The 13,652-nt window shown below is 39.4% G+C and overlaps 2 protein-coding genes across 4 annotated transcripts in view; both read right to left on the bottom strand.

Annotated features, from left to right (window-relative positions):
* Positions 1–13,652, bottom strand: part of LOC135240620 (myosin light chain 1, skeletal muscle isoform-like) — a 465,194-nt gene that overhangs the window by 78,971 nt on the left and 372,571 nt on the right. The gene's annotated exons all lie outside the window — the stretch shown is intronic.
* The window catches only part of LOC135240762 (receptor tyrosine-protein kinase erbB-4-like), a 200,883-nt gene that overhangs the window by 6,831 nt on the left and 180,400 nt on the right, over positions 1–13,652 (bottom strand). For both annotated transcript variants that reach the window (XM_064310666.1, XM_064310667.1), the window contains exons 21-24: positions 9,289–9,444; positions 6,878–6,953; positions 5,530–5,676; positions 5,193–5,290 (exon numbers count right to left, since the gene is read on the bottom strand). In XM_064310666.1, the coding sequence (XP_064166736.1) occupies positions 5,193–5,290; positions 5,530–5,676; positions 6,878–6,953; positions 9,289–9,444 (477 nt within the window). The remainder of the gene's footprint in view (positions 1–5,192; positions 5,291–5,529; positions 5,677–6,877; positions 6,954–9,288; positions 9,445–13,652) is intronic.

Here is a 13,652-nt window from a genome sequence, read left to right as displayed (position 1 = left end):
TGAGGTGAGTTCCCACTCATCACTGTAAAGCACTTTGTTCGTTCGGATATGTGCTATATAAATGCAATGATTCATTCATTCATTCTTATACTCATTATCTAAAAATACAAACACACACTGAGATGCACATCTCCAAGAATTCCTAAAGGACACTGTGTTGTGTATGGACAGGGAGGGTTGCCTTACCTAGCTGAAAAAAGGGCTATACAAATAAAATGTAATTGTATTGAAATGAAAGGTTGTAGATTCCCAGGTGAGCATTTATGTTGTAAACCTTTACAAACAGAGAACATCCAGCATTATAAGCAAACATGCCTAAGCTTTGCATGTCACCCTGGATAAGGGCCTATAATCAATTTTTTTAAAGGAATACCATGGTGATTTTCACACTTTCTCGGTTTTATGTGCTATTTGCACAAGAGGCATTGGAGAAACACAATGAGCAAAGTATTAAATATGTCCGTTCTGTATTTTTGGAGAAATATGCGTTTTAAATTCATCGTCCTATTTTCAACCGGTTGAGAAAGTTGTCATTTTGCTGCGTCACGAATACAGTAACCACTCCCATTTCCACGCCCCGTAAAGAAATCTGACAGGACACACCGTCCTGCTGTTCAGACAATGCAAATATTTGACAAACGTTAGGTTCACTTAAATTACAGTGCCTTTAGATTATTTCTGGTTATATTCATTTAGCTAGCTAGCTAACGTTAGCCAAATTTAACCTCTTAGCGCAAAGCACTGTGGTGATTACTAAACTCAGACATTCAGTGCTACTGCAACCAAAGTATGAGTTTAAAACAGAAACGCGCTGTTTTAGTTTCATTAGTAGACGATACACGACAACTATGCCGAATACACAGTTTCGCAGTGCCACCATAGTCGCTCTGGTCGTTCATTTAATACACACCCCCGCCCTGCAGTCTCATCTGCAACTAAACCCCCCACACATGCCATAATGGGCAATATTGTCTTTCTTGGCGTTCATAAAAATGTACTTGTACCACTCAAAAATCGTATTCCGTCATAGCAACAATATAAACCCGACAATAGCCCTAAGATATGCCAATACAGCAGTGAAAACGCTGCTCACTGAATAAATAAATAAACGAGAAAACGTTTTTTTAAAAAGATACCATGTCATTCTACAGTCAATATCTGGGACTAAATATTGAATAAATATACAACCTTACCATTGGTTTTACGCATAGAAATGTCCATTTGAGACTGGGTGGTCATATATTGTCTTGTAATATATTTGGGATGCCTGGGTACCTTCCAAAATAGCTGTGCGTAATACCGCACGTGTTTACCACGTTGTTGCCCTTTTTAGTACAGTCTGGCCTGATTGACAATTAATTCATTCAGTAGGTGAGAGTATAAGCTTTCTAAGGATGTATAACATGTCTAATTTTGCTTTTGGAATACTGTTTTATAGGTCAGCGTATTCGAAAGTGTTATTATGATCGCATTCACTTACGCATTCACTCTGTAAGACGCTGCATCTAACGAAATGTTGTCAACGATTTTCGTAATTTCTTGGAAAATACTATTATTATTGAGGACTTCTGGGCATAAGCCATATGTTGGCTGATAGACCAAACTGACATCGTTTTCTGGTGTAAGACAGAAGCGGATATAACTACAGCTTATCATTGATTTACTGTCTCTGTCTCTATCTACTGAAAACAGATACGATTTTAACATTGTTATGTAAGTATTAGTGCTCAAAATATTTCGGTTATATACATTATTTTTGAGTGTCTTTAAATAGGTTAGTGGTATTTTAGAATGAGGATATTTCACACTGTAATGTAAGCATTCGTTGGTAGTCTAGTTGTTTTTGTGAAGCATGCTACAGTGATGATGTGAGAGTTGGAACATTGCCAAAACGTGGTGGACGGTTGAAAATTGTTTTCATGTGGTCTCATCCCCATACAAGAAAACATAGAAGAGTACAGAGTATAGAAATACACACAAGAGTTAATTATTACACAATTAGGTACTGTACCACATTGTGTGACAATATTTTTGCATTATTTTTTAAATCTGATAGCAATGTTTCATCTTAAACCTTCATAAGGGGCTCATGTATATGCTTTATAATGGACAAAAAGCATTATATTCCTTTTTGGGGAGATTTTGGATATGTTTCTGGACCCCTAGATATTTTAGACCATTGTACTGACTGAAAGCTTGTAATTCCCACTTGAAAATAATGCAACAGTGAGTTTCTTGTGTAAAAACAGTTGATTTGTAGTGAAATACGTGAATATGTTGTGATTTAAAGCAATGCATAATTTAGACATTTTGGGTAGATTTGGAGATGCTAGGTACACTGCTTAGTTTTTGTTTCATAGATCTTTAGTAGTTCTACATATTTAGTTTTTATGAACTTGTGACCAAGAAGTTTTTGATCCAAGACATGTATAGTTTAACTTGCTATATGCAATCTCTCAGTATTTCATTGCGAACTAAAAAAGAGCAAATTCATTTTAGATTTTTTGCCTAGACAATTGCATTTGTGGCACTTTATCTTCCAAAATTATGAATATAAAGTAATGTAAGCTAGTATTGTAAATGGTACAAATGTCTTGCTTCATTTAAGCCATTTTTCAAGTCTCTGTGGTGTTTACATCTGGATTTATAAAGCATCTGGAGTTATTAGCGCACAAGCCAAATCGTGCCAATCCTTGCCCATTTAGGGGGTACCCTATTTAAAGCTTTCAATCTAACGTTTCTTTGTACAATTTATACAATGTTAGCTACGTTTAGCTAGCTAGCTAGCTAGAATCAATTTAGTTAGCTAATGGTTCATAACTATTGAAGGCTTGTCACTGGTCAGCTAGCTATTAGCTATCGCTTATCATGAGTTTGTTACCTGAAACAAAGTCAGTGCCACAGTGAGAGCACCTATTCGACCACCTTCGTTCGACAGACAGGAAAACGTAAACTGATTTACAACTATATATGAAATAGGTGAAATATCGGTAACAACCTGTACCTAGTTAAGTAGGAAAAAACGTCCTTGTTATCCTCCCGTGGTTATTTTTTCAACACTTTCACAACTCTTTTTCTGTGCCGGCAAATAAGTCAGAGGTGGTCCAGCGCTAGCTTTTGGTTGCTAAGGGGACGTGTATTTACAACCCTATAATGAATGGAACTTAACATAAATTTGCTAGCATACTGTGTAAGTGTCCTGTCTTGCGTATTTGAGGTTAATATGAGAAAGGGTGGTCGCTGTCAGCACGTCTAGGAATCCGTACATATTCACTGTTGTAACTGAAGTCGCAGGACGCAAAACAGCCGTTGGGAAAGCAGTTTGAAAGTATGAAGCAACGTCTGCACCATTGGCTTTAATGGGTCACGATGAGATAATTACGAGCGTGTTGCTTGTCTTAAAGTTGATATGGTAAATAAGGCTGTATTAGTATTACTAAATGTGTATGTATGAAGTTGGTTTATTTATTTATACAGTTTATTATGTGTATTTTTACAGGACTTACATTTTAATAGGTAACGATGTCCAGTTATTTCTCAAAAATACGAAGTAACAATGGGGAAGCACCAGTTATAATAATCGCAGGGATTCAAGCAATTCATTTCACAATTCCCTAGTGGGGTTACAAAGTTAAATTATGTATTTTTACAAATTTTCTAAATGGCATTTGTTCCAGGTTGCACCCCGCAGCACAACAACCTGAGCCCAACGTCAGTCTGCTCATCAGTTTAACTTTCACTCCATTTGTAATCGGTGCCATATTAGCCAGTAAACACAAACCTAATAATAAACAAACACAGACCGGAAGTTAACTTAGGGCCAAGCGCATAACCTTGGTAACGCACGTGCGTCCGATGAAAGCGTCTATAACCAAAATATTTTGAGCAGTAATACTTACATAGCAATGATGAAATCTCATCTATGTTCAGTGGATGGAGACAGAGACAGTATCAATGATACTGTTCTATTCGCTTCTGTTTTGCTCCAGAAAACAATGTCAGCTAGGTCTATCAGCAAACATATGGCTTAGCTATGTCCAGAAGTCCTCAATAATAATAGTATTTTCCAAGAAATTACGAAATATCCTTGAACACGTTTCGTTAGGTGCAGCGTATTTTTCTGCTAACATAGAGTGAATGCGATGCTAAGAATATTTTCTGTCACGCTGACCTATAAAACACTATTCCAGCAGAATTAAACATGTTATACATCGTTAGAAAGCTTATACTCTCACCTACTGAATAAATGAATTGTCAATCAAGCCGGGCTGTACTAAAAAGGGCGACGACGCCGTAAACAACAGGTGTGGTATGACACACAGCTATTTTAGAAGATACCCAGGGGTCACAAATGCGCGTAGGCCTATATTTCCCAAACGGATTGTCCAAGACAATATATGACCACGCAGTATCAAAAGGGACATCTCTACACGTAAAACCAACAGTAAGGTTGTATATTTATTCAATATTTAGTCCCAGATATTGACTCTAGAATAACATGGCATCGTTTTTAAAAAACTTTTTCTCGTTGATTTCGTTATTCAGTGAGCAGCGTTTTCACTGCTGTGTAGGCTTATCTTAGGGCTATTGTCAGGTTTATCTTGTTGCTATGACGGAATATGATTTTTTAGTGGTGAAAGAATATTTTTATGAATGCCAAGATAGACAACATTGTTCATTATGTCAAGGGTGGGGGATGTTTTGTAGATGAGACTGCAGGGAGGGGGTGCGTGTTAAATGAAGAACCAGAGCGAAAATGGTGGGGCTGCGAAACTCAGTTTTCGGCATAGTTGTCGTGTATCGTCTACTAATGAAACTAAAACAACGTGTTTCTGTTTTAAACTCACACTTTGGTTGCAGTAGAACCAAATGTTTGAGTTTAGTAATCTCGGCACGCCTGCGTGCCGACCACTACGGGCTTTGCGCTAAGAGGTTAAATAGGGTACCCCCTAAATGGGCAAGGATTGGCCAGATTTGGCTTGTGCGCTAAGGGGTTAAACCTAGAACGTAATTTGATGGTTATTATTTTAGTTAGTATGCTTTAATAATTCACAGCACCGTGCTTTAGCATACATCTATGGCAATAATTTGAGCCCACAACCCTGAGTCAGAGGACCCAGCACAGTGAAACCTGCTCTGGATCAGAGTGATGTCATGGCGAATGGGTGGGGCTGGTGTGTTTGGGTGCTCACCTGGATCACCAGGTAACGCTGAGGATCACGAGCCATCCTGCAGAACTCTGCGCCCAGTTCTTTGAACCTGGGCCTGCTGTCTGCATCAATCATCCAACCTGCAGGGCAGAGACAGAGAGGTCACTCATAAAAACAGGGCTGTCCCTCACATAGCAAGAGTGGCTCGCACAAATAAAGCAGCTTCCCAAAGAGAGGCCACTCACATTCACATGTGTGTGTGTAGGTGTGCGTGTTCCGTGTGTGTGTGCTGTGTGTGGGTGTGTAAATGTGTGTGTGTTCTGGGTATGTGTGTGTGTGTTCTGTGTGTGTGTGCACACGAATGTGCGTATGAGCGTACATTTGACCATGACCATGTAGACGTCAATGGTGCAGATGGGGGGTTGAGGCAGACGCTCTCCCTTCTCCAGGAGCTCAGGGATCTCACAGGTGGGTATTCCGTCATACGGCTTCCCTCCAAAGGTCATCAGCTCCCACACGGTGACCCCTAGAACCACCGCTCCATCAGCACACTTCATCATCAACAGATTAAGTGCCATTCAGCTGAATGACTTTCCTCACCTTTATTTTATATGAGACACGATTATATCAAAATCAATGTAACCCCTGCTGAATAGAAAATAATTGGAATACCCCTCTACATGAAACATTATGGAATTATACTCTTACTGCTAACACCTACTGACCAGTGTTTTACAATACCAGTATTAAATTAGCTGAGTGCTTTTGAATTCCCATTGCACTATGAGAAGTATAGGCCCAGTGCTTTATGAGCCTGGAATGTTCTATGAGCCCAATGTTCTATGAGCCAAGCGTGTGTCATGGTTATTGGGTGATAACACCATTTCTTTTCCACCCTGCATCATTCTTTCATTTATTGCGGCCATTGGTTTTCCCATGCGCCTTTTCTTCAGTTATTACGGCTAGTGGTTTTTTTCATGCGCCTTTTCTTCAGTCCTTCATTTCCTTGATTGAATTATACATGTGCAAATCTCATTTTACAATTTGTACCTGTTGGCTTTCTATTTAAACCCCTAGCAAACTTGATAATCTTTGCTTCTGTGTCAGCTTGCGTTACACGAAAGTCGGTAACTTGGTCTGTTTTGGTAAGAGGTTTAGTTGTTTTGTTCCGTACTAGATCAGTCCCTCTTCTGCGTCCTTTGATTTACACGAAGAGTTACTGCGGAACTGAATTTTGAGGTTATTAGATAGGGGGCTACTAAGTTAGCACTAATATCTTTACTCATTTATACAACTCTCTTGTGGTTCTTTTGACAGTACTCAAAAGGCTGCTCTCTTAAAGTTCTCACGTTCACCGATCTATTCAGACTGTTTTGTTTTAGTATACTCAATACTCCTTAAGCCTTAGTTTCTTCACCCTGTACTCGGGTCATTAAAGGTTTTTCTTTGAGATAGTCTCCCATAGGAGTATTGTTTTTCTTTTCATTTATTTTGCCCCTATCCTTTTGTCTCCAACGAGACTTAGTGGTTATTCCGCCCAGGTGGATAGCTTAGTATCCTGCTCAGTCGCGTTTGGTCTCCCTCACAGCGTGTTTTATGAGCCCAGAGTTCTAAATGACAGGAATGTTCTACGAGCCCAATGTTCTATGAGTCCAGTGTGCTTTGAAAACACAGAGTTCTGAATGAAAGGTGTGTTCTACTTGCTAAATGTTCTGTCAGTCTCTCACCATAACTCCAAACATCACTCTGATGTGTGAACTTCCTGTAGTGGATACACTCTAAGGCCATCCATTTAATGGGCATCTGGAGAGATGGAGGGAAAGAGAGAGGAGTTAAGGTCATCTCATACAGCAGTGATTCTCAGATTCAGTCCTGGGGTATCAATGTGTATGCTGGTTTTTGTTCTATCAACAATCGAGATCCCAGAATTATAACAAGCTGATAATTTTTCTTAATTAGTTAAATTTCATGTTTCGAATGGATTATTTACCCTCTTAAGCCACATTATGTCAGAAATAGCTATGCATGTCCTAAAGGCTAAATGTTCCTTATTCACTTTGTGCTGCAGTATACTGCAAACAATTACATTAAAAAGTGATCAATGGGGACCTAATTGGTAAAAGTGTGGACACATGACCACTAAAATGAACCACTTAATAGATAATGAAGAATTCAAAGACAAATTAAATGATAACAAGCCAAACCTCTATTGTGTTCATAAGTTCAAGGAAAAAAATTCTGAAAGAACTAAAACACTTGTGTTCAGCCACCTAACTAGGTGCCCATTGGTTCACCTCAAACTTTAATTTGATCAGTTAAAAAAATGTTTCCTCTTTATGTAATTGCTTGCAAAATACAGTAGCACAATAAACACAATGTGAACATGGGATTTTTATTCTTCATGGCATGCATAGCTATTTCTAGCATAATGTGACTTAAGAGGGCAAATTATCCCTCTAAACATGAAAAGCAGATAAGTAAGAATGATTAACAGCTTATTAAAATTTTGGGATTGCAATTGTGGTTGGAATGAAAACAAGCACAAACACGTACCCCTGGGCCGAGTTTGAGAGCCAGTGTCATTCAGCAATCGTAGAGAGAGTGTGAAATTATACTGAGAGTAATTGCAATGACTGAGTGGGAGAATGAGGGAAGAAAATAAAAAAAGGAAAATATTAAATACATTTGGAAATTGGAGAGACAAGTAAGAGAAAAGATTGATAGCGATGTATTCTGGCCCCACCATGAACACACCAGCACTGTGAATTTCAGCCCTCATACATTTTCAAACAGAATGTATGGATTAAACAGCTAGCTTCAGAGAAACCAGCATTCAGAGAATGTGAAACGTTCCAGTGACAACAGTGCGCTACTTTATAGCAACCTTTTTTAAGGAGGAAATAAACTATCGTACACACACACACACACACTACCCCCTCATTTTCTTCACAAGGCCTGTCACTGTCGGAAAATGTCAAACTTAGGCCCGGACATGAAATGATTTAGTTGTAGTAGGCCCCATTATATGAAAACCAAAAATAATTTTCTTTTACTGAAAATGTGTTCACTTGAGTATACCTCCAAAATCAAACGAGTCAGTTTAGATACACCTTACACTACAAGAATAGGCTGCATGGAGTAACCACATCATAGAGCAGGTAAATTTGACCTGTCGTTGCTTTATAATGTATAGAAATATCAGCAGAGTACCTGGTGGAAATATGCTCAGAGAACTGAAATGGTCAAACAGCCTACAAAAGGGACATGAATCCCAATGCAACAAACCTAATTTGTTAATAACTGTAGGTTCTGTATTAACTGCAAATCAATGGTTGTATTCCAATAGTTATAATAGTAATTTTTTTGTAGAGTATATAAATAGTAATGTTTGAGTTTTATTTAAGGGACAATAAACACAACCTATTAGAATAACACAATTCACGTCAATTTGTTTCACTTCATTCTCAATTGTATGTCATCCTCAATATCATGGGAATAAACATTGTCATTTCCAGAAAGTGCACTTTCGCCACCCAAACCATACTTTTCATTACTCGAATGAAGTATGGTTTGAAGTGGAAATTTTATTGATAAAGTTTATTCCATGGTATGTTTCTGAAGTATTACAGCTACAGTGCAACGCCTTCGTGCTGGTCCATGTGCGTTACTAATGGTGGTGATGAAACAGTTAGCAGAACTTAGCAAAAGGTATGAATATTTTTCAAATGCAACCGTGGTTTTAATGTCGGTCATTTCAACGGAGTCCTAAATCTCCTCTGCATAACAAAAAAAGATCCTATATTCAGAAATAAGAGTTATTCGAGATTAAACGGAATGCTTTTCTGACACAAATTACACAATTCAGCATCAAAGGGATACAGAGAAAAAAACTAAAAGCAAGGCAATAAACCACACGGTGGGGATGACCGTTATTACATTTGACAATTACTGTTGTCGTATATCACCCTGCCCTAGCTCAGGTCAGGTCAAAAATTTGACAAACAAGTACATTTTGGCCCCCCACACCAGAAAAAACCCACCTCTCCATGCCACCACACCCTCGACACTTCCCCCAACATCCCATAATCCCACAGACACACATGCACACGCACCACCCGACAAGCCTCAACACTCTGACCTTGCCCCCATCAGCATTGTACTCCTTTTCATTGGCATCCAGCAGGCGGGCCAGTCCGAAGTCGGTGATCTTAATGTGATTGGGGGACTTGACCAGCACGTTGCGAGCAGCCAGGTCCCTGTGCACCAGCCTCCTCTCCTCCAGGTACATCATGCCCTGCCAATCACATGAGAAAAGCTCATCACTCAGCACCACCATCATCAGTTCCTTTCAGTGTTACACATCAGTAACAAGCTAATGAAAGATGAAAAGGAAGGTCTCTGTGCAGGAGATTATACAGTGAACCGAAATAACTATTATAATGTGTCCATTTGTATCCCCTTTTAATAGAAGGGTACATCCAACGACAGAAAAGGAGGGTGATTTATCAATGTTCAACTACTTTGGGGGATGGGGGTGAAAGTATATTTTTACAATCTAGATGATAACTGACATGGTAAGTAACACCAACAAAAAACAGTCACAACAGGCAGAGGACTGCAGATATGATAAACTGTAGGTAATACTTTATAATGAGGCATTTGTCCATTATTTACTCACAATCGGAATGGCCTTAGTTACACCTTAACAGGGCATGTCTAATACCTATTATGGCATTGGGAGTTTGGCACTTTCATAGATTCCTACATAACCACAATGGCCACAGACTCTCAGACTTTAAGAACATTAAGGTCTGTACCTTCTCACCTCATATAAACAGACAGAATTCACAAACAACTTGACGTTTCCACAGAAAGTCCCAAACTTGAGTCATTTCACATTTTTTATCCTTCTTTTTCCAGCCGATTACATCATCACAAATGCTCAAGTACCACTATTGATAATTCTCCCCATTGGTCATTTAATTACATCTGCCAATGGCAACATCTCATCTTGAAATTAGCCAATTATAGGACACCCAATACACAGGCAAAAGAATGTTGTAAAAACTTTGTTGTTGCCATCTTGGTTTTGTGTGAAATTTAGCTTGCACACACACACACACACTTTGTATATATAGGGCGGGCGAGGTGCCCTATTAAATTCAAATTTAGGGTGTGGCCATTGATACTAGTGACTCATCTACAAGAGAGAAGAAGGGCTGTAATTCCTACACTGACGGTCTGACATGGAGGTCTATACCCTCAAATTAAAACTGACAGTCTGCAGTTTAATCTCATTCCTTGTTTTATTTCAAAACAAACATGCTGGAGTACAGACCTAAAACAACACAAACTGTCCCAATACTTTTGCATTTAACTGCATATGTTCATTATGTCTTACTGTGCACCATTTTATGTGAAGATACCATTCACAGAATAACCATCATATCCCCTAGAATATTTTGTTGAATTCAATAATGGACAGTAGACCTGTAAATGTACATCATGTAAAACACTTATTCAGCTAGAGCAAATTTGAAAGGTTTTCACCAAAAATGGACATGATGGAAAATTCAAATAATAGTCTCCAGCTAATGTAGGACTAGCTGCACAAAAACGCTTTTCCATGAAACCATTAAAAACAAGTACAGTCATACTCTAACAAATGTAGATTTTTCCAAGTAATGCAGGCCCCTTAGACAACACCCTGCACATTGATTTTCAATGGGGAGCAAACAATATGTGCTTTTGATTTAACTGAGTTTACTTCCTGTTTGGTGATGAATTGCTGCTGTATGTTGCTGGATATTGTTGTTTGAATCAAAGTATTTTTCGAGGGCATGCATGAAGTGAGTCTTTAACGGGCTATGAGCCCATGTTAGTTCTTCATACTTGGGCATATCTAGTCAGAGGGGAAATCATGGTAAACCATGTAAAACAAAGTAACCAGTTGTTATTGTGCACACCTGTTGAAACAGCTGTAGAGGGTGAGACAATCTGTCTGCCAGGGGACTACACAGTCTTCATTCTGCTTGCCGGACCAGTCGTTTCTTTTGTTTGGTATCATCAAAACACCAACTACAGGTTCTCTTTGAAATTCAATCCCGGCAATGAGGGAGTGGGGTGGGGCATTCAAAATTCCTCAACGTGCCACATTACCATAACAATACATCATGATTCCATGAGGCTGTGAATTAGAGTCCATTGCAATGCAACTGCTTTGTTGTAAAAATTGTTGTTTAAGTTAACTTCTGAAAGTGCTGGAAACTCCATCTGATACCAATATTTTTGTTACTTGAACAGATACCGATACAGACAGTATCCTTTCTATTTCTTGGGAGTCATTCCCCTTCCATCCTACAGTGGTCACTGTGGATTAGACTTTGTCCATGAATATCATGGTGTACAAGACTTATGTTTCTATTTTCATTACTGAAAAAGATGCAGTTTCTTGCACTTTCAGAAGTTAATCTAAGAAACAGCAATTTGAACAGTAGGGAGTCATACAGGAGGAGATAATATTAAATTGAGTACTCTACTTTCTGGATAACTGGTGATTTAGTGCACCTGGTCTGTTTTACACATGCTGGTGTGTGTGTGTGTGTGTGTGTGTGTGTGTGTGTGTGTGTGTGTGTGTGTGCATGCGTGTGTGTGTGTGAGTGTGAAACTCACTCTGCTCGGTGCTGGCGTGTGTGTGTGTGTGTGTGCATGCATGCATGTGTGTGTGTGTGTGTGGTGTGTGTGTTTGTGTGCGTGCATGTCTGAAAAGCTAGTAGTCCACATGGTCTAAACCAACAGGTAGCATGTCTTGTTCTAACTTGTCTGTAAGGAACATATTGCAATTTTATAAAATTTCAAGACCACTATGCGAAAAGAACTTGACTGGTGGGCTAATGATAGTGGTCAAATTGAATTTAACTCTGCTGCAATGTGTAGTATAACTCTGTGAGCCATGGCAGGTAATCATTTCTGCAATCCATTTATTTTCACTGCCTGGAAGGAGATTCATCGCTTGGCTCAGGACTGTTCCGGTGACGCCCCTGGTAAGTTGTGCGTGTATATCAAAGGTGCGCAGACAAAGGCTGAGTCAAGCAGATTGTTAAAATGCGTTTTGTCCAAGACCATTTCACGGGCATGGGGATAAATCACCCTGCGGAGGGCGCTGACAGAGATCGGTCGGCAGGTTCGTTTATCATCTGAGGGAGACGTTCTTTACACATCACCCATTGTGCCAGAATATCACTGCCCTACAGCTCTCCTTTATAGGTGTGATGGACAGTCACACTTCTCCAGTAATAAGTGTTAATTCCAGTGTTTTTTTCCCCTCCCTCAGAGGACACTGAATTTTGGAGGTCATGAACGAGCGAGGCTGCCAGATCTGAGGCAGCTCCTAAGTTTCACTTCACAAACGATTTACGATAATACTCTACAAACAATGCCTTTGTTTTTTTTGGGATGTGAATTTTTCTAAATTCAAGTTTATTTTGAAGATAAAGGAACATTAACATGAAGTCAAAACACCTCGTTTGGCTTCTTCCCTTTTTATGGGGGAGAGGTTGTACACAACACACTTTCTTTCTTAAAATTCATCTATAGTACCTGTAGCTCCTGAAGGAGTTTCTCCTTATAATTAGTCCTGTTTTCCACCACTGAACCCCCCCAACCATGTCCTTCAGCCGAATTCCCACTTGCAGCCCTGCTTTGTGCCTCCATGGCCCCCTGCCAATACCATTACAATACAACAGGAAGGGGGAAGTGTGTTTAAAATGCATTACTGGGTACAGAGCGGAAGATCAATAAAGATATGGATTACAATGAGACTTGAGAAGCCCACACACCGCACAATATTTATGCTCTCTGTCTGCCTCTAAATCAATACTACACATAGCCTGTTAATATACTTCATTCTGTTCCTGAAAAAAAGTGATGGCAGCCAGCAAAATTGAACAAGCACGCACAGAGAGAAGGCCCTGGGACAAAAGGCATTGGTAAGCATGCCACCAAATGAGGACAACTGAATGTGTCAGCTGACTCAAATGCATGGCCCGATTCCCATGGTGGAAGGCAGGGCCAATGGGGTGCAAGTCTGTCACACTGCCTCACCCCTATGCCAGGAGCAAACTTTATTTATCCAAATGTCACCGAAGCAATGGGTACTATAATGGCTTTAGTGCACGAGGACAAAAACCTGATGGTCACAAGGCCAATGAAACAGCATACATAGAAAGTAAAGCCAGCAATGGCAATCTGAAACAAAATGGCCACTTTTCATTATTCATATACACTGTTATATAGTCATATTTTTTAATATAAACAATGTGTGTTGGCATGACTGCCTGAAGAAGGCATGTGGTAAAATGAATCAATTTCACATTATAGTTGGTGTAATATTACTCAAAACACAACTTCAGCGCCCAAAGCCATATGTTAAAAGTAATGTCATGCAAGCTGAGCACTTGGCTATGTAATCACTGCACCACACTGCAGGCAACCTTTAACCTA

The sequence above is a fragment of the Anguilla rostrata genome, chromosome 15 (genome assembly GCF_018555375.3).
Source record: "Anguilla rostrata isolate EN2019 chromosome 15, ASM1855537v3, whole genome shotgun sequence".
Lineage (NCBI taxonomy): Eukaryota > Metazoa > Chordata > Actinopteri > Anguilliformes > Anguillidae > Anguilla > Anguilla rostrata.
Note: the sequence above shows the minus strand (reverse complement) of the source record. Positions and strands in the feature narration are given on the sequence as shown.